At 36.6% G+C, this 20,466-nt stretch overlaps 1 protein-coding gene across 2 annotated transcripts in view; it reads left to right on the top strand.

Moving 5' to 3' along the window:
* Window positions 1-19,972, top strand: part of LOC106071104 (LIM domain transcription factor LMO4-like) — an 86,768-nt gene extending 66,796 nt beyond the window's left edge. For both annotated transcript variants that reach the window (XM_056041498.1, XM_056041499.1), the window contains one exon: window positions 15,690-19,972. In XM_056041498.1, coding sequence (XP_055897473.1) covers window positions 15,690-15,698 — 9 coding nt within the window. In that variant the 3' untranslated portion in view covers window positions 15,699-19,972. The remainder of the gene's footprint in view (window positions 1-15,689) is intronic.
* The last annotated feature ends 494 nt before the right edge of the window (window positions 19,973-20,466 follow it).

The following is a 20,466-nucleotide window of genomic DNA, read 5'->3' as shown; positions in this document are numbered from 1 at the left end:
GATTTATGAAGATGTAAAATCACGATTCAGCTCATTTTGGATTCATTTAAATTCTGTCCTTTAGTTATTTCTTTGTGTCCAATCAATACAATCATCTAAGATGCACATGATAAAAATTGTAATTCAAAACATCTGTAGCTGAAGAGATTAGGATCAAAATCCAGCCTGTCAAAAAAAAAAAAATGAAACAAAGGCAAGCATGGGGAAATGAAAAAAGGGGGGGGGGGTGATAAGCAGAGGGGGCGAGCCAGCCAAGAAAAACTCTGCAAAAACGCGTTTACATTTTTTTTCTTCTTCTCTCGTAAAATGATTTTCGTTTTCGTAATTGCGTGAAGATCCCGTTTTTTTAATAGCCTCATTTGGCTCGAACAAAGAAACGGACAAGCTCTCAGGGCTAATGGAAAAACCTTTTTCCAACGGACCTTTTCTCTCTCTGTCGGTCCTTATTCGTCTCATTTTCCATTTTGCCTACTCTCTCGCTCTCTCTTTTTTCTTTCTTTCTCTCTCTCTCTCTCTCTCTTCCTCGTCCATATACTTTTTTGCAAAGCTTATATTAATGCACTCTGTATGTCTGTCTGTCTGGGTTTGAACATGTTTTTTTTTTCTCCCATTTCCCCTTCTCGGATCAAGTTGAAAATTCTGCAAAAATTATTCATAGTCTATTGACAATACACGAATCAATCCAGGGATTGGCCAATTAATCATTAAGTACTAATTAATTAATTTTTGTTTTTATATTATCATAAAATGGAGATAAAATCCTGTAATTTTTCAGATAAAAATGGCAGTAATAAGCGGTTTCTTTCCCTTAGATAAGCTTTGTTTTTTAAAAGTATGCTTTTTTTTCTAGTGCTAGTTTCTGCTCGTTACTATCCTGTACTTGTACGGGATCTGTGGTTTCCGACCCTCTCTCTCGTTTCTCACTCTCACCCCTCTATATTGCTTCAATTTTTATTATAAAAACAGGTTTACTCTTGAATCAAAAGCGAGATTGCTATGTCCTCGAGCTGCCCTCACGGAAAAAATTATTTTTTCGGCAGAAGATATCCAATATGCCTTCTACAATCCAATGAGAGAAACTGGTCAGAACTTCTCGGGATTTTTATGAGTTAAAGGCTTTCAGTCTATCTATCTATCTATCTGTCCGTCTGTGTGTTTTTTATTTGACAGTCCCATCCAAATACCTACATATCCATCTAATTATCTGCTTAGCTGTCTAGAAACTGTACTATTATATATACATTTTCCTTATTTATGATCTATTTAAAATAATCTTACTGCGTATTGACTAAGTTATATATATATATATATATATATATATATATATATATATATATATATATATATATATATATATATTATATATATATATATATATATATATATACATAATATTAAGAAGAAAAAAAAGAAATGCAATAACCCCTGACACATATTCTTCATATCTGGTTTACTCTACCTTATTAATCCAGGGCTTAATATATGAGTAGTATCATTTTTACTTAAGTCCTCCCCCACCCCTAGATCCCTTTTCGCGAAACTCTCCCCCCCCCCCCCCCCCCCCCGATTAATTTTTGACAATGGTGTAATGATTTCTGGCATGTCCTGCTAGTCCTTGAGATTGTAATCGCTTGACACGAGGGTATCGATACACTCTTCAACCCGAGCGCGATGACAACTAAATTATTCTCGCTAATTGAAATTCCCTACAACAATCTAAGCACTCTATAATTCGGCCACTTTAAAAAATGCTTCAGATTCTCTCCCTCCCTCCCCCCTTTTTTTTTACCCCCCCCCCCCTCCCCCTTAGTTTAAGGACTCCTGTCTTTATGTTTCCTTTCTCTTCCCTCTCTCTCTCTTCCGAAACTTTCCTTCTTTCAAAAAAAAAAAAAAATATCCTATTTGGAAACGCTTCCATTTTCTCTCTTTTTCATTTTCTTCCTAATTAAAGATAAGCTTTTCCTTGTCTGCGAGTTTCTTTCCCCCTTGTATCGTCACATCTATTTTTTATGGCTCTATATCCACGCTGTACGTCCCAGGTCTTTTTTTTTTTTTCTTTCCCTCCAATTCAGTTTTATGAACAGAAGAGATGGGGGTTTCACGTCTGCGTTTTTTTTTTACCATTGGCAAACAATGACCTGGGTGCAGTTGTTTTAAATTAAGGGGGAGAAAAAAAAAACTGGCCAGATGCTTGATGAACGTTAGGAAAGTCGGCCAAAATATTCTTTTTTTTTAACGACTGATTTTTTATCCAATATTTGGTCATTTTTTTATTTTCATTTTTTACTAACAATGCCTCTCTCTCTTTCTCTCTCTCTCTCTCTTTATTTTTATCAATATGGGGTGTTATCCTTTTTAGTAGAGTAGCAGTGACGCGAAAAAGCAATTGAAATTGCTAGGGCCCCTTTTTCTCTACATAAAAAAAAAAAAAAATTGACATATGGCGAAATTGGCATATCTCAGGGAAGCGGAGTGGGGTAAGCGCTATCGGTTTTCATTCTCCCTTTCGTTTCTTCCGCCCCCCCGTATAACCTCCCCTTCCATCAATGCTCATAGGGGGGGGGGGAGGCGTTTCCTTCCGCCCTTGTCCTTTACTGATTCCCCCCCCCCACCCCCCCCCCCCAAAAAAAAAAAAAAAAAGATTGGATGTTGTTTGTGGTAGTCTTTGTCAAAATTTTTCCATTATTGTGCGATAATTGACGTGGGATTGTGTCATCATGGCGGCAGCACCAGTAGCCTGGGAGTGTGTGGGGGGGGGGGGGCGGTTTTAGATAGAGATTGCGTGCGAGACGGACTGATGGAAGAGCATCGGGAAAGAAAAGACAGATAAAGAAAAAATGTTTCTTAATTAACTTCAGAGCTTCCTCAAACACTTAGGGGGGGGGGGGGGGGAAACGGGGACTCAAAACGCGCGTGCATCTGCTATTGCCTTAGCGTGCACTTTTTCAAAAGCCACCTCTCGCCCCGATCATCTCCACACTTTACTCTGTTGTCTGCTACTGTCAATATAGTCCACCTAGCGTATGGCTACTAGTGGAGCAGTATACTCTCTAAAACAAAAATTGTTTTTATCGAGATTAAGTAGGCGGGGTTAAATGTTTTGCCGGTGAATTTTTTTACTTTTTGTTTGGCGCGCTAAACCTCCTTGCCTATAGAGGGAGCGTACATGCGACAGTGGAAAGGCAAAAACTGATTGTCCGCTTGTAAGGATAGCGATCTATCGGCTGTAATCCCTACCAAACCATTCTCTTGTCCCACTTCCTCTAGTTAATTACATTGTGCAACCGAGCGCTGGTAATTAGCAATACTCAATCTATCACTGCCCGGGCGTATCGATCCCGCCCGCCCTAGCTGCTGCTTTACTCTCTCTCTCTCTCTCTCTCTCGTCACCTCTTGAGTTAAACTGGGCCATTCTGGGTTAGTGAAGGGAAACGATGCGGGCCCCCTCTTATGTCCAATTATGTTTAAACACAAACATGCGCTCTCTGTTTTTTTTTTTCAAAGGTATCGATACACATTGTTTGAAATGTGGCGCCATCTGCTGGCTTGATATCTCAAAATCACCTTTTTTTTTTTATTTTATGGAAAATTTTCTAAAAGCCGATTTTACGATATGTATATTTTTTTTTAAATGCATCTTTGAGAATAAAAAAAAAAAAGGGGGGATAGAGGAGAGCGGTAGGATTAAAAAGCTTTTTACTGTCTAAGGAAAGGGGGGGGGGGAGAGTGAAGAAAAAAAAAAGTCAATCGGGTTTTGTGATTGTATTTAAAATTAGTTTGTAATGAATCAGAAAAACAGAAAGGACGGTCAAAACTTAAAACATGGCCTGATGGCCCGGCCTGTTCGTGTCTGAAGGCGTGCCCATGTGAAAGGGTGAGGTATGGGCAGAAACGCTGTTAGGTGTGCGAGAAGCAGAGGATGAAAGGATTCCGGAGCCCCTCGTATCACAGAAAACATATCCTGTGCCAAGCGTTTGAGTATCGTATCAAACAAACACGCCCCCCCCCCCCCTTTTCGCCATATAAAAACACTAGATTGTGATTGCTTAATAATAATGATAATGAAAAGAAAAAACTTCAGCAGTATTTGAGCTTGCGACTATTTTGCTGCCCGTTTTTTACAAAGCTTATATCAACTCTGTCTGTCCCGTCTGTATGTCTAATAAAAAAGTTTGTACACGTCCATTTCTCCCACATCCAATATCGGATCAAACAAGAAAGAATCAATTAAAAAAATAACAATTAGTTAATTAAACTATTGGAAAACTAATTATTTTTCTTTGTTATCGAAACAAGGGAAAGAAAATTGTTCTTGACAAATGTGGTGGGTATAAGTTGAATTAGTCCCTCTTGAGGTGGGCTTGAGTTCGAATTCAAGTCCTACAACTTTGGTATTTTTTTTTAAAATCACGGCAAACATTCCCCAGAAACCCCCTTTTTTCTCATCACCCCCCTTAAAATCCTTTTTCCCAAACTGGTCCCAGACAAGTGATAGGATCATAGCCTATTGAGAAAGCTAACAGCATAAAAATTGCATTAAAAAATGGTAAAAAATAGTTTCTAATTGCTCAGATTTATTATTGTTAGTCCTACATCTATCTAGATCAGCGGTTCTCAAACCTTTTTATGCTCGGCGACACCCTTTTTACAATCCCCCCACTCTGCCGCGACCCCCCCCCCCCCCATTACACACACACATACAGCAATAGAAGAAAAGACAAAAAAACAATCCATATTTCTGATGTTCTTAGGCGACCCCTGGCTAATCGTCAATCGACCCCCCCAGGGTGTCGCGACCCACAGGTTGAGAAACCCCTGATCTAGATTGAGAGAAGAAACGAGGCAATGATAAAAATAAACATGGAACTTTTTTATATACAGGCATTTAAACCAAAAAAAAAAAATCTGAATGAATTAGTAATGAATTAGATGAATTAGCAAGGCTGACAGATTGTTAGATACACTTACAAATAAACAGTCCTACCGATAGAGCTATAGGTGTCTGCTGAAAGCGGACTTTATAATGAAACCAAAGAAAGAATAACCCCTGCAGATGTTTTATTATTCAAAGGACAAGCTTGTCTATGTCAACACACACGATGTGGGCCCAGCTTCTCGTCTGCTAATGTGTGCTCTCACCAGATCTATCAGCTGCTCTTAATGATCAATTAAACCTGGCAACGTGCTTGCAACCAATCGTCTTCAACGTTTAATTGTGTTGATTTTGAATTAGTGCGCACAAGAGCGACTTTTTCCCGCAGCATAAAATTCAGGGATTCTCAGAATTGTACAAGCCTTCAAAAGTTTTAGAAAATATGTGTTTGTAAGAGAAATTATTAACACACACACAAAAAGTCATTATTTTAAGTCTGCAATTTTAAATTGTCGCCTTCCAACTCTGAGTTGGCACCATACTATGCAATTTTAAATTGTAACCTTCTAACTCTGAGTTGGCACCACACTTCAGTTCGGTAAACCAAAAGAGCTGATGTCTAAAAATATAAATCATTTATAAGGTCGACTACAGACAGAAATATAACCATCAAGATTCACCCCCCCCCCCCCCCCCAATCAAAATATTTTCATCGGTAGTGTTAACTAGCTCCGCATTATCCACTCTGAGGTCAATCTTTTATTTCGCAAATATTTATTGTGCATTTTTATATTATTATTCAATAGATTATTTAGAGCTGATATTAAATATGTAACGTTTATAGATCAAATAATTATATCAGATGGAAAATTAAATAATTAAACACAAAAACAAACACTCGTGAAAGTCCGTTGACCAATAATTAAACACAAAAACAAACACTCGTGAAAGTCCGTTGACCACGAACACCATCAAATAACTAGAAACAACCACAAGAAACCCAGAAACTTACATTATCAACAATCACAAGAAACCCAGAAATTTGACTTTTGAACAGCCACAAGAATTTCAGAAATTTACATTATTAACAACCACAAGAAACCCAGAAACTTACATTATAAACAACCACAACAAACCCAGAAACTTACATTATAAACAACCTCAAGAAACCCAGTAACTTACATTATAAACAACCACAAGAAACCCAGAAACTTACATTATAAACAACCACAAGAAACCCAGAAACTTACATTATAAACAACCACAAGAAACCCAGAAACTTACATTATAAACAACCACTAGAAACCCAGAAACTTACATTATAAACAACCACAAGAAACCCAGAAACTTACATTATAAACAACACAAGAAACCCAGAAATTTACATTATAAACCTTACATTATAAACAATCATAAGAAACCCAAAAGCCTTTCAACTGGTTAAGATAACCAGTCGAAGTATCCGACCTCTGATGTAATGGTTTAAAACCCACACACACAGACATGAAAGGGTTCAGAAACCCCAAGACGATCATCGGCGCCCTGCGAGTCTTTCAACTAGTGACCGCAATATGAAAACCACGTGGCCCATTTTAATTGCTCTCTATCGTGTGGATCAGGGACGGACCAATCACACACAGCACTCTCCATTAAATCAAAGATTATTATTGTGAACAAATTAATTAATTCTGAAATAAATATTTAGTTCCTAATTAAGTTTACCAAACCGGGGGGTGGGGTGGGGAGCTACAACTAATTGCATCCGGTCGAGGTGGTAGAATAAAAACAAGGATACCGGGAAAATCAAGTATTTCAAATTAAATTAAACCTTCATCTATTTCCGACTGCTTGTTTTTAGATAATAAAAGGGAGGAGGAGGAGGGGAGGAAAAGAAAAGGTTCTAGCACGTACTTAAATTAAACAGTCTATTTTCTCACTCTTCGCCCGCTTTTCTATACCTCCGTTCCTCTTTATAGAAACTTCTTCCCCTGCCTCTTTTTGTTGTAATATCCTCCTCGGGTAGCCCCGCCTCCTTGAGCAAACATACAAGGAATGAGTTCCCCTTTTAATTGGGAGTTATAATTGAGTCTGTGGAATGAAGAAAAAAAGAAATGGGGGGGGGGGGGGTGTGGGGGGGGGGAGATGATAAATATTGAATCGGCCCGTGCTGGCCTTGCTTGTGTGTGTTTAACTGGGGGGGGGGGGGGTCTGCTGTCCACCCACTTCGTTTTTCTTTTCCTATGTCCGGACACGATCTGCTTTCTAGGGGAGGACTCGTGGAGATGGAAGAATAGAGGTAAAACAGGAGAGAAGGGGGGGGGGGGGCGTCGTCTCATGAAAAAAAAAATTAAATAACTTCTTTCTTAATGACCTGCCGCCTTCTTTAGACAGTTTAAATTAGGTTGATACCCAGAAGTCACACAGTATGCACGAACTTCCTGTGTTTTTTTTTCTTTTTATTTACTGTTGCCATTGGTTACAGAAGCTGAAACTAAAAAACTGAAAAAATAAAGAGAACCATTTTGACAATGTCTTTGAAAGATAATTGAGTTCATCATCTGTTGGTTTATCTTGTTTTACACGTGTCTCCCAGGCTCAAAGTCCAGCCCTCGCTTACCTTCTCACGTATAGATTTGAGATGTAATGCGGAAAGTCCCAGTAACGGCACCGGACCACAAATCGGCTTAAAAATAGTTTCTGGTGTGAAATAATGGGATTTTCCCCATTCCTTTTAGCCTTTTTTGCGCAAATCAACAGGATTTTCCCAGTGTTCAATTTTTCATCCTGTTCCCCTGTATGTCTGACTGTCACAGATCAACGCCGGTGAGAACATGTTTAATATCATTAGAAATGGCATTGCTATTGGCTGCTATTGTTTTGTTTTGTTTTGTTTTTTCCCCTCATAGCCCTTTGGTAATAAGGTTTTACATTTAACTCATATAATTTCAGTTTATAAAGCGCAGCATCTCTCTAGCACTCAAACTCAAGCCACGTCAATTTGACTCAGATGTGATATCCACCCAAATGACATTAACGTTGTATTATTAGGATTGGGGCGCGGTGGCTGAGTGGTTAAGCGTTGGCTTCTGAACCTCGGATACTGACTTCGAATCCTGGTGAATTTCGGGATGTTCAGGGCGCCCCTGAATCCATCCAACACTAATTTGGGTACCTGACTTGAGCTGGGGAAAGTAAAAGGCGGTTGGTCGTTGTGCTGGCTCGCTCACGTCTAGCCAAAGAAACAGATGACCTCAACATCATCTGCCCTATAGAGTGCAAGGTCTGACAGGCTGACTTTATTATAAGGATTGGGTTTACCCGGAAATAAAAATAAATATTTACACAAAATGGAAACAATATAGAAAACTATATCTGAGTAGTTTCTCTTAATATATCTCCCCTTCCTCCGTTAAATTGAAGCATGTGCAGCTTTAGACACTATAAAAGGATACGATGATACAATAACAAGAACTGGATTCCTCGGAAAGAGACAGTGAACTAAACTAATACCATGCGATGTCATCTTTTTTTGTTTATTACTAAGATTAGTTTTTCTGTCTGGTACTAAACTTCCCATTCTCGGATCAAGTTGAAACTTTTCACATTAATTCATTGTCCCTAACAAAACACGAATCAGTAATAAAAATTTACCAATTAGTAAATTTAATAGTGGCAATGAATTAATTGAGTTTAATATATAAAAAGGCAAATAAATGTCGTAGTATGTACATACGTGTGTGTGTGTGTGTGTGTAAATGTGGAGTTCTTCCAATTAGATCAGCTTTTTAAAAGTTTTTTTTTGTTTAAATATTCTACTTGTTAAGAGATAGAGTGATCCAGCAACTGACGTGCTCTCTCTCGCTCACGCACATTCTCAGAGCATAATTAAGATTGTTGTTTATGTAATTTGTTTGTTATTGGGCAGACTTTTTTTTTTTTTTTTGAAGTTCAAATAGAGGTCATAATTAGTGTTGTTTAAAGACAGAGCAAGAAATAATTGAGTGGGTTGTTTTTGTGTTGTTGTTTTTTCTCCTTCCCTCCTGCCCAACGCTCCTCGCAGAATGAAGGCACATTGAAAGGTCTAATCAGATCAGATCATCTTTTGGTGCGTCTTTGTCCCCTGTAATAGGAATAAGACTTCAGACGAGCTGTTGACTGAAGTGGGTATTGGGGTGGGGTGGGGGGGGGAGATAACGCAAAGATAAACAGGAGCACAGCACAGTTCATTTGTATATAGATCTTTAGATCTTTCATCAACTGAGTGCTTTTTCTTTTAATTGGATTGCTTCCCTTGTTGGGGACGAATGTAAGAGTTACGTCACATCCTCGTTTTGAATATATTGACCTGTTCAACTTTTTTTTTTTTCAAGTCCTAACATTTCAAATAGTTAACACTGCGTGGTTATACGTGGCTTGGAAACAACAAAGCATGAGGGGAATCACTTCTTTCTAAAACAATTTTCGATTGACTGCCATTCTGTATACTTTCTTAATGCGACCTTGTGCATTTTGATGACGCAATAAATATGTTTTTAGTATATATTTGGTAGTAATCTGTAACCTCCAATTCTCCTCCTCTATAATTAATGACGTAATTCATACAGACGCCTAGAGATTTATGACGTACAGTCCATAGAGACGAGGATGGAGATTTTCGTGATGCCGAGAACGACTTGGAATTATTCCCTCAAGTAGAATAAACTAGTGTATTGTGATCAAGATACATCATTTAACTGAGTTACTGTAAAAGTACACATGCACTATCAAAGTATACGTTTCAAATAAAGTCTACTGTCACCAAACAAGAAAAACTTTAAAAAAATACTTTTTTAAAAAGATAATAACTCCTTTATACAAATTATTGAGCCATTTTTTCTTCTTAATAACTAATGAAAGTTAAATTAAAAAAAAATGGAACATTTTTTTGTTTACTTTGCCCCGTCCTCCCGAAAGAATCCTAGTTAAGTGAATGTATAGATCTACTACTATTTATAATATTCCCATGATAGGCTTTAAGATCGAGACTTAAAAGAGGCGCAATATTTTCTTGAACAATAATTTTTTAAACTTTTGAATCGATAATGCCTTACATTCGAAAATTCCGAACGCGATAATCCTTTCAAAACCAAACTTGGATCTAGATCTAGACCTAGTACCTTTAGCCAAATTTAAATATATTTTTATATATCTTTTTACGTTGAAAAATTATAACGATCAAACTAGTTTTTTTTCCTGTGTGACCAACGAGCTAGTAATTTTTTTTCTCAGCGATATACATCAAATATGCACAGAGTTTTGGACAAGCGGGAAGGTTTAATTTTTCTATTAAGACATTGCAATGTACATTGATGCTTATTTTGAGATCAGCCTTGTAGCCTTTATTTTACAACAGCTCGAGAGTTGCTTCGGGGATGTTTAATCACTGATATGCTTGCTTCCACATGATGTTTCTTCATTGGATGTTCTATACATGGACGCCATATTCTTCTACCTTTGACTATTGCAACATCGCTTAACTCTTGATTCGACTCTGGTCATGATTCGACTCTGGTCTTGATTCGACTCTGGTCTTGATTCGACTCTGATCTCTGTTTCTTGATTTTTCGCTTTTCACTTTAACCAAGCACACTTAATATTACAAATATCTCCCCCCACCCTCCTCCCGGCCCTACAAATATTTAAAGTATTTTCTTTTTTTTTTTTTAATCGACAGATTTTAAACTACAACTTGTTTTTCTGTCTAATCTTATTGTTTTAAAGCGAACATTCAGCTAAGTGGAATCCCCTTCTATAGTGTTTTTCTGTCTAATCTTATTGTTTTAAAGCGAACATTCAGCTAAGTGGAATCCCCTTCTATAGTGTTTTTCTGTCTAATCTTATTGTTTTAAAGCGAACATTCAGCTAAGTGGAATCCCCTTCTATAGTGTTTTTCTCTCTAATCTTATTGTTTTAAAGCGAACATTCAGCTAAGTGGAATCTATAGTTTATCTTGTACTTAATACTTATATTATTGTCAGCACTTCTATAGGAATACAAAATAAATAAGACACTAGTAAGAAGCTCGTCCTATGACGTAAAGTTTCGATACAGTTAATATTAAACATCGACCCATCCATCTATCAAACCGGCAAATGTTTAATTCCCTTGATTACGATCTTTGCCAGGGAAACTTGGGCGAGATTGGCCAAAAATGAAAGAAGGAAAAAAAATGGTTAAAAAAAAATAAGACAGGGAGGAAGAAGAAAAAAAAAACAAGAGTCGAACTAACACTCCATTTCCTTATTACATCAACTCCTGGCCAATTCATCATTTGGCTAGAGCTAAATGAATTCACAACACCGCCAGCGGCCAATTCATCAAATATTATTAAATCAAACTAAACGAGAATTGCTCTCATACTGCTAATTTCTCGGCGTCGTTACATTTCGCTAGTAACGGCCCTTCGCGTGCCTGCTTCTCTCCCTTGCCCTCTCACTATATCCTAGGAATTAGAAGTGGAGAGGAGGAGATGAGGGGGGTGGGGTAAAATGTATGGATAGTGAATGGCCAAGCTGACTGATACATATATATATATATGGGAAAAGATTGAAAGATAACTAAATAGATACGAATCTCTCATACAAACGCGCGTGCGCGCATACTGTTGATAGAGTAAATGTGTAAAATCATCTTCTTATTATAGACCTGATGTATGTACGAGAAATGATAATGTAAAGATGAATAAATAGTATGATATTTAAATTAGGAATTATTCTTTCTAGGAAAAAACTTATTACACCAAAATACTTAATTTAGCAAGACAAACTTACTCATTAACTCTAAATATAAAGAAATAGCCGAAAAAGGAAAAAAATAAAAGGTAATAGGAAATTGTAAACAGTTGTTTTTTTTTTTAACTATTAAATTTGGCAGACTCTAAACTAAAGCTACATTGGGTAACTCTAGTCCGACTTGCAGAAATAAAAGAGTGATCTTTCCATGATTTCTCGGTCACAATGGTTATGTCCGGCCCTGCTATATAGTGACGGGTGAATACTAATTGTTCTCACACCTTTTTTTTTCGCCACTTAAGTTACTTGGGGTAACACACTCCGACTTGTAGAAATAAAAGAGTGATCTTTCCTTTACGTCTTGGTGTTCTGATCTTTCCTTTACGTCTTGGTGTTCAAACTGAATTCGAACTTGTGCTCAAGCTTTCTCGGGCAGACATGCAAACCACTCTGCTAGTGAGATAATTATGACTGGAGACGATTGTATAGCTAGATATTGTTTCTTTCAATGTAGATCGGCGACCTACAAATGTGACTAATTTAGCTTATACCACCAATTCAGTGGAGTACAATTTCTTTCCATTGTTCAATATACCAAATAAAAAAAATAATTTCAAATAGTTAATTAACTAATCGTGCTTTTTTCCCCTATATGTTTTTGTACTGTCAGGTAAAAGAAATAATTGTGCAAAATTTCAGCTTGATCTGAGATTGGGTGTGGGAAGAAATAACGTGTACGAACATTTTACAAGACAGATAAGACAAGAGTGGGTTGATGTAAGCTAGTAAACAAAAAAATAATTCTATATTTGACATGATATCTTAACTTAACAAGACTGTCGTCTAGTCTGGCATTGTACGCTAACCAAACCGTGTTTTTGTATATGTTTGGTATATAACTGTAAGTAAACAATGTTTGTAGCCGATATGTGACATTATTTTGACAAGACCGTGTTCACATCTTATTTCGCTTGCTTATGAATCATCTTGACAAAATGAAAGAATCACTAGCTTTATAGCACTAGCTAAAATAAAAATGTGAACAATTAATATTTAGTCTTTTTTTTTTTTTTGGTCATATAGCGATTGGATTTCCAAATATATAGTGAACATAAATATATAGGTTTCCTTTCTCTCTTTTTTTGTTTTCAAATCTATGAATATTGCACATATACAGCTATAATCCATCAACATATATAAAGGTTTAATCAGCACACAAAAACTATCAAAGACCTGAACGCTGAAAGATCTAACCCTATTCGTTGTTTTTTTTTTTAAACTGCAATTCAAAACCATTTGATTAAAATCGATTCCTTCCATTTCCCTGTGTATTTTAAATTAATTATTGTAAGGATTCTTTGCCATCGGAGTTGGCATTTACAGCATATTGTAAAGATGGCGGCAAATCAATTACTCCAGTCTGGGCCATAGCGCGCAGTTATCGACTCTTGTTAACTCCCCTTCCTTTTTTTTTTCCCCTCTTCCCCCCGCCATTTCTCTCCCCTTCTAGTGTTACAATAAGTAAATTGGATAGGCTCCTAGTTGATGCCCATATTTGGCAGCCTGGACGTTAACAAGTAACAAAGAGTTGACGTATTGGAATCGAAATAAATGAAAAAATTGGAAGACAGAGAGAGAGAGAGAAAGCAAGAAATGAACACTAATTGGAACAGCTATTAGTAATTTTAGATTTCCTCTTCCTCGTTATTCTTTTTTTTAACTTGTATTTTTTTTTTTTTAAATCTCTTTTATTTATTTTTGTTGTTAGAAATCACCTACTCAATTATGTGTGCTAAATATTAAAAAGAATGATCTACTTGTGAACGAAACAATTACATTTCTTACTTACAGCCCTGTGTTAACGGAACAATTATTTTATTTTTTTTAAAGAGAGATTACTTCACTAGGTGGCCTACTAATAATTATTCCAAAAGTTCGTGGAACACCTATTCAGGCCTCGCGGAACATTAGGGTACCGCGGAACACAGTTTTGGAAACACTGTTAGGCCTATAGCCCAACACGCTTGGTTTAGGACCGACAATTCCTGTCCTGAGCCATCCTTTTCTTGCTTATTCTAGAAGTACTGTGGCTTTAAGCTCGGGATTCACTTCATTTCCTGATGCAAAGGTGCCCACCTTTTTTCCGGCCTTAAGGCCATATGCATCTTCTGTATTCATCTCACGGACCTCACCACCGCTATATATATATGCATAGCCTCTGCTATTTTGTAATGGATTGTGGAGTTTGTGGACCGCACTACACCACGTCACGGCTTAGACATAGCCCGCGGACCGTAGTTTGGGCGTCATTGGCTTATGACTTCCTCAAAGTGCCCCCGTCTTAGTTACTTTCTTTCTGAAAATTGGCTACGTTTTTTTTTTTTATTAGTTCTGTTGTTGTCAGGACACAGGATCTGAAGACATCTGTAGAACCAGATCACGGAGAGTGTTATATCTTTGCAACGGAGGCTTATGTGATAAGAAATTCAAAGCAGATTGTTACAAAACTTATATCTACTCACTCTCTCTGTCTGAATGCCTGTCTGGCCAAAAGTTTGTACGTTAATTCTCCGACACCCATTCTCGGATCAAGATGAAATTTAGCATAATTATTATTTTTTTGACCTGACAACACAAGAATCAATAAAAACCAATTCAATAACTATTGGTTATGAATTTCTTTGTTTGTTATTTCAAACAAGGGAAATAAATAGTACTTGAAAAAGTGGTGGCATAAACTGAATCAGTCCCCTTTCCAAGGGAAAGAAATATTACTTGACTGAAGTGGTGGTACAAGCTGGGAGTTATTCCATAATATAGATTGTCTTTTTAGACTTATAACAAACTAATTGATAACTTAATATAAGCTTTGTTGTCTTTTTAGCGGCCCCCGAAACGGGAAAAGACGCTATTTGTTTTGTGTGGAATGTCCGTCCGTCCCGTTTAGATCTCGTAAACTAGAAAAGATAGTAAAAATCCGACATCATAATATTTTAGTCTATTCAAAGTTCTGATGCAACGGCTACCTTTTTTCTTTTCTGAAAGCGAAAAATCTATTTCTTTAAATCACATATGCAAGTAGTTTTTTCATAAAAACGCACCACTTTTACAACTATTCACTGTTAATAGTAACAAACACTGGAGTCTGTTTATTTAGTAAACAAATGCAGGATTCACCATATATTGAAAAAATTTATGCAAATGGTTTTAGATTTTGTCAAAAAATTTTTTTTTACAGATGTATTGATAAGTTATGTAAGTTCTGTTATACTAACTACTACATTTAGACAAAAAAAATGTTTACTTTTTTTTAAAGGGACAAAAATCAATTTATTATGCATATAAGTTGGACATAATTTAAAACAAGAAATAATAAGTAGTTTTTCATATTATTGCGTGAACTGCAGTTCTATACCATAACAATAGAATACTTAACTAAAGGGGAATTTATTTTTTTTTTACTGTAATACTTCTCTTGACGATTTGAAAAAGAGATTGACCCTTTACAAAACAATTAGATCAATTAGATATTCATTATAAGACATCAGTTAGGCCAGGTTCACATTTAACTTCACGTTCACTTTCACCTATTCTTTGGTCTGCTGGACCGCTGGGGCACCACACAAGATTTGTCAACATTCTTTCTCCATTCTTCTCTGTCATTTGTCTTTGATAGAATTTAATTCTGATAGAATTTAATTCTGATGTTCTTTCTGAAAATATTGATACCTGCCTTTTTACCTGCCTGGGTTGACCACTTCGGGGGCCGATTTTCAGTTTGTATTTTCACACAAACTGTCTTTGTAACATGGTTAAAGTATTTTTTGGGTATTTTGCTTGATATTATTTAAAGTTCGCGTGTCGACTTAACTTCGTCTTTCTAATATCTGCTGTGGAAGATCAAATTTTATAGAACTATATACTTTTTTTGTTTTTTTTTTCATTGTCATTAAAAGAACGCATGAGATGAACTAATTATGACTTCGTTAGATAGCAAGTAGTAACAAAATTATAATATATATATTTTTTTTGCTGATCTATTTCAGGTGTGCTGACTAGGCCCGGAGAAGGCTGAGAAGAAACCCAGAAAAAGGAAAAACGAAAAGCAAAAGTGACTTCCCTGTGGAGGACCCCTAACATCTTCCCTTGACATGAATGACTCACTGCTTGCTCGAAGTGAATACAAGTCTGTCAACTTTCTGTCTGTTTTTTTTTTTTTTAGTCTTCTTCTCATCCACTCACGGACTTGTTTCAACGGACATGTTACAACGGACATTGTACAATGTTCGAAATGGAAAGGGGGGGGGGGGCGGCATTCAGCTGTGTGGAAATATCATCAGGCTCGGAAGGCGGATATTACCACGTGCGGGGTTTGTGTCACACGCTTCATCCTATGGTAAATGTCGTAACGGACGGCAACAGAAACATACTGATAGCAGTTTTTCATTGGACTTGCGTTGTGTTTTTTATTTCAAACTCTTCACAATGACTTGTGGATGAACATGGACGTCATTTCTCTTCTACCTGATCCTTGGGCCAATGATTGGCATCGTTCTTGATGGCAACTTAAAGACACATAAACACTCACGGATCTAGCCTGGTGTTAAAAGACTTCAGAATATTCAGCGGGCATTGCAAATTCTAAGCAGTCTTGACATTTCCTAAAAAAATTTGCTGTGTATGATTTGGAGAATTTCCCAGCAACAAGAGCGCTAAGATTCAAAAAGGTTTTGGAGATTTCCATGGAAACTTAGTGGTCAAGCTATTTGATAACACTTTGGACTATGACTTGATGTAAGAGAACCACTTCGGACATTGCCATTCACTGTCATCATTTTATAGATAATGTATTTTCCATGAAACTCAAGTGTTGGACATCTTTGCTTTGCTTCTGACAACGCCATGGCTCTATAAAGTTTTGCAGTAGAGTTGCCCATTTTGACCCGAAGTGAACACAGTTTTTGATATATCATGGACAGCAAGGTCCTTCATCATCAGACATGTGTATTTTCACCACTGTCGTTGCCACACATCAGCCAGGCTGTATTAGAATCGCCTAGAAACTCTTCTGTAGTCACAAGACGCCCCCCCCCCTCGAAACCTTCTTCAGACTTCTTGGTACAACAAAAACTCTTTGTGTGGTCCCAGGATCTTATAGACATGTACAAATCCAGCCTGCTGAAGGCCAAGTATTCAAATGTTCATGGCCTGCACAACTCACGCGTATTATATGTGTACATACTTTTTTTTAAATCCTATTTCTCTTCATGTGTCTATTTTTTTTCTCTTTTTGTTTCTTCTTGAAAACTGTATGTACATTGGTAACTTAATACAATCATTTCAGTCATTGGAGATTGTTCTGAGTATCACCATAGCCTGGATTGTCTTTGTTCAATCCTGACAATCATACTGACATTGCTTTCATCTCTTACAAATGTGAAATTTGTATATGTATGACATATGTATTAGTCCTGAAATTTTAATGTCAACTTTATTAAATAGTCGCATGACATGATGGTACTTTTAAAAAAAAAAGTGTGATGTGGTGGTTGAGGCCCTAGGCTCTTCCCAGTAGCACATTGAACTGTGCAAGGGTATGGTTTAGGCCCTAAGCTCCTCTCAGTAGCACACTAAACTGTATAGTATTAAGGTTCAGCCCTAAACTCCTCCCACTAGCACATTGAACTGTGCAAGAGTGTGGTTGAGGCTCTTAGCTCCTCCCAGTAGCACACTAAATTTTATAGTGTTAAGGTTCAGGCCCTAAACTCCTCCCACTAGCACATTGAACTTTGCAAGGGTGTGGTTGAGGTCCTAAGCTCCTCCCAGTAACACACTGAAATGTATAGTTCAGGCTCTAAACTCATGTCGCATATTTCAGCTGTGCAGTGTTGTGGTTGGGGCCCTATGCTCCTCCCACTAGCACGTTGAACTGTATAAGTTGATGTTCAGACTAAATTCTTCTATCCCATGCTCCTGAAATAAAAGTAAGTCTACAAACGCTTTGCTTGTCTTTTGAAAAGGTGTAAATGTTAGCTTCACATCTTGCTGTTTTGCTCTCTATAAATGACATTTGCTAAACATGTATGTATCATTGTTGGATTTTCTTGAGAGACACGTTCGGACAACTGCTTACACGTTTTTTTACAAGCACATTTCGCGTGATAAGATATTGCACGAAAAGAACAACTTTTTAAGTGTAAAATTGTCAAATGTACAAATTTGATACATTATAAGACGCCCCACTGGAGTATATCTCCTAAAAAAAATGTTCGGAAAAAAATGCCACAAAGAAAAGATTACTAGATCTAGTTTTTTTTTTTGTTGTTGTTTTTTTTAATGAGATGGCTATGTGATATGGATGATATCGGGGAAGGCCTTTTAAAAAAAAAAAAAAACTTTATTTGTTTGTTCAACCCAGACTGCAGGACATTGTTTTGTTTTAAAGTATACTTTTTTTTTTTTTTTTTTAGAATTTAATTTTACTTTCTGGGTCTGTGACTCAAGAATAACTAAATAGTTGTCGTGGCTTCAAGAAATTTTATTCCAATAGATCTGTAAATCAACAGCTCGTTCAGGCGTTTTTATCAGATGTGGATGCTTGGACAAATGTCTTGGGATTTGAAGATTTATACTCTTCAACGTAATCTTTTGTTTTTCTTTCTTTTATGTTTCTTAAAACTGCTTTGCTGTATTCCAGTTGTATGAACCATTTACACGGTTCTATTTCATAAGTAAATTAAATCTGCCGAATAGCTCAAATATTTTCGATATTAAATTTCTTAAATTAAAACCCTCGGGGCAATGTCTCAAAATAATGACCTTTTTGTTTAAAGGGCTTTTTTGCAGATTATTTTTAGAGATTACTCTCCCCTTGTATACCAGTAGGTGTCACTCTAAAAATAGATTTCACTCCTGAGTTTTGACTTTGTTATTGTTAAAGAAATTTGTCGGAGACCATACGATTGTTAACTGCGTTCTTTTAGCTCCGTTTACTTTTAAAAGGACTATGTTTTAAAATGATATATTCTTTCTATAAGACTAATGAATTACACATACTAGAACAAATAGCAGGTCTAAAACATGTGCTGTTCAAAAGACAATCTGCTTTAGTTCTCAAATATTTATATGTATAGTACCATTCATGCATAGGCTCCCAATAGTTAATTATCCATTTGGATGGTTTTGTTTTACATCATAAACGATATATGTCTATGAGTTTTGAAATCATGCCAAAGTTTTACTGTTACATTGCATTCTGGCTTTAGTAAAGATGTTGACTGTGTGACATTACAATATATAGAGTCCTTGTTAACATCTCAAAAGACTCATGAATCGATCCAGCATTTTAAATGACCAAGGATTAGTCCTTTAATGACCTGTGTATTGTCATATCTTTATAAACCACACGTGAGTTGCATCGGAGTTTCAAATGGCCTATGAATGGTCCTGGCGTCTTGATTGACTCACAATATGATCTGGCTTCTTAAATGTTTCTCTCTGAAAATAGAATATTTCCTAACACATTGAGTCAAGTCGGACACATCTTGGTTTGACTATTCCTCCAATATATTCATATATATGTTCACCACTTTGTTATCTTGTTTGTGTGTATATATAACATACTTCGGTGTTGATGATAAACCCACAACAGTATGTACCAAACCACGGGGAAAATAAAGGGGCGGAGATGAAAGGCACAAAGACAAGAGGGAAAAAAAAAGCAGTATTATGATCAGTAGGCGGAAGGGGGCGCATTCGGGTTGCTAACACGACGTCACAGGTTCGAATCCATATATGCTATTTCTTTTTTTTTTTAAATATATATTTGGTGTCAGCGAGCAGTTTAAGGCAAATTTTATATAAACACAAACACACGCTAGCCGGTTTTGTTTTTTTTCTGTTATATAGATAGATCATGTAAAGCATAAGAGATTTTCAGATCAACAATTGAAAACCACGATGTTATTGGTCTGGTTCCACTTCTTTTACATATCTGCCATTACCAGAGACCCACGTTCAAGTCTCTTGTAAGGTTGAAACAATTTGTACACTTTTCGCTTTCCTTTTATAGATTCTCGAAGTTGAAGCTAGAGTAATAGTCTAAAGGAGGTCCGTGCAAATCTTTATTAGGTTGCAAGTGACAGAGATTGAAAATGTATGCCCTGCCACCACTGAAGTATATACATGTACTTTTTAAAGGGCTATTTCAAAATAACTTAAGATCTACTCAAGTATAATAATACTATGTTTGTTTGTTTGTTAGTACTTTGTATCTTTATTCTCATTAATTCATTGCATTTTTTGAAACAATAAACATAAAAAACTTTGACATTTCCTTCTTGTTGTTTTTTTTCTTGTGTTGTTCTATAATAATGTCACTTGTCATACGTATTAATGTCACTTGTTATGTAATGTCACTTGTCATCGTGTTCGTGTATCATGGCTGCCTGGTCGTGCGGTTTGCACGCTGGACTGTCGTTCAGATTCATCGATGGTCCCGGGTTCAAGCCCTGCCCGCTCCCATCCCCCGTCGTCCTGCGGGAGGTTTGGACTAGGAAGTAGTTATCTTCAACTCTGAAGGAACATCCGAAACATATAAAACATTTTTCAAAAAACAAACAAACATCAACGAGAGAGATTGTTTACTTTATGTTAATGGCTTCGCTCAATTGACTCCTAAGACTAAGACTGCTTTATTGATCCTTACGGAAATTTGTTGTTTCTCATATAAAGACAACACAACAGAAAAATACACATAAATACAACAGACAACAACCCTAACCCTAAATGAACAATTCATATCTCCATGGATTCCGGCTCGTC

Source organism: Biomphalaria glabrata, chromosome 9, assembly GCF_947242115.1.
Source record: "Biomphalaria glabrata chromosome 9, xgBioGlab47.1, whole genome shotgun sequence".
NCBI lineage: Eukaryota > Metazoa > Mollusca > Gastropoda > Planorbidae > Biomphalaria > Biomphalaria glabrata.
This window is presented reverse-complemented; position numbering and strand designations above follow the sequence as displayed.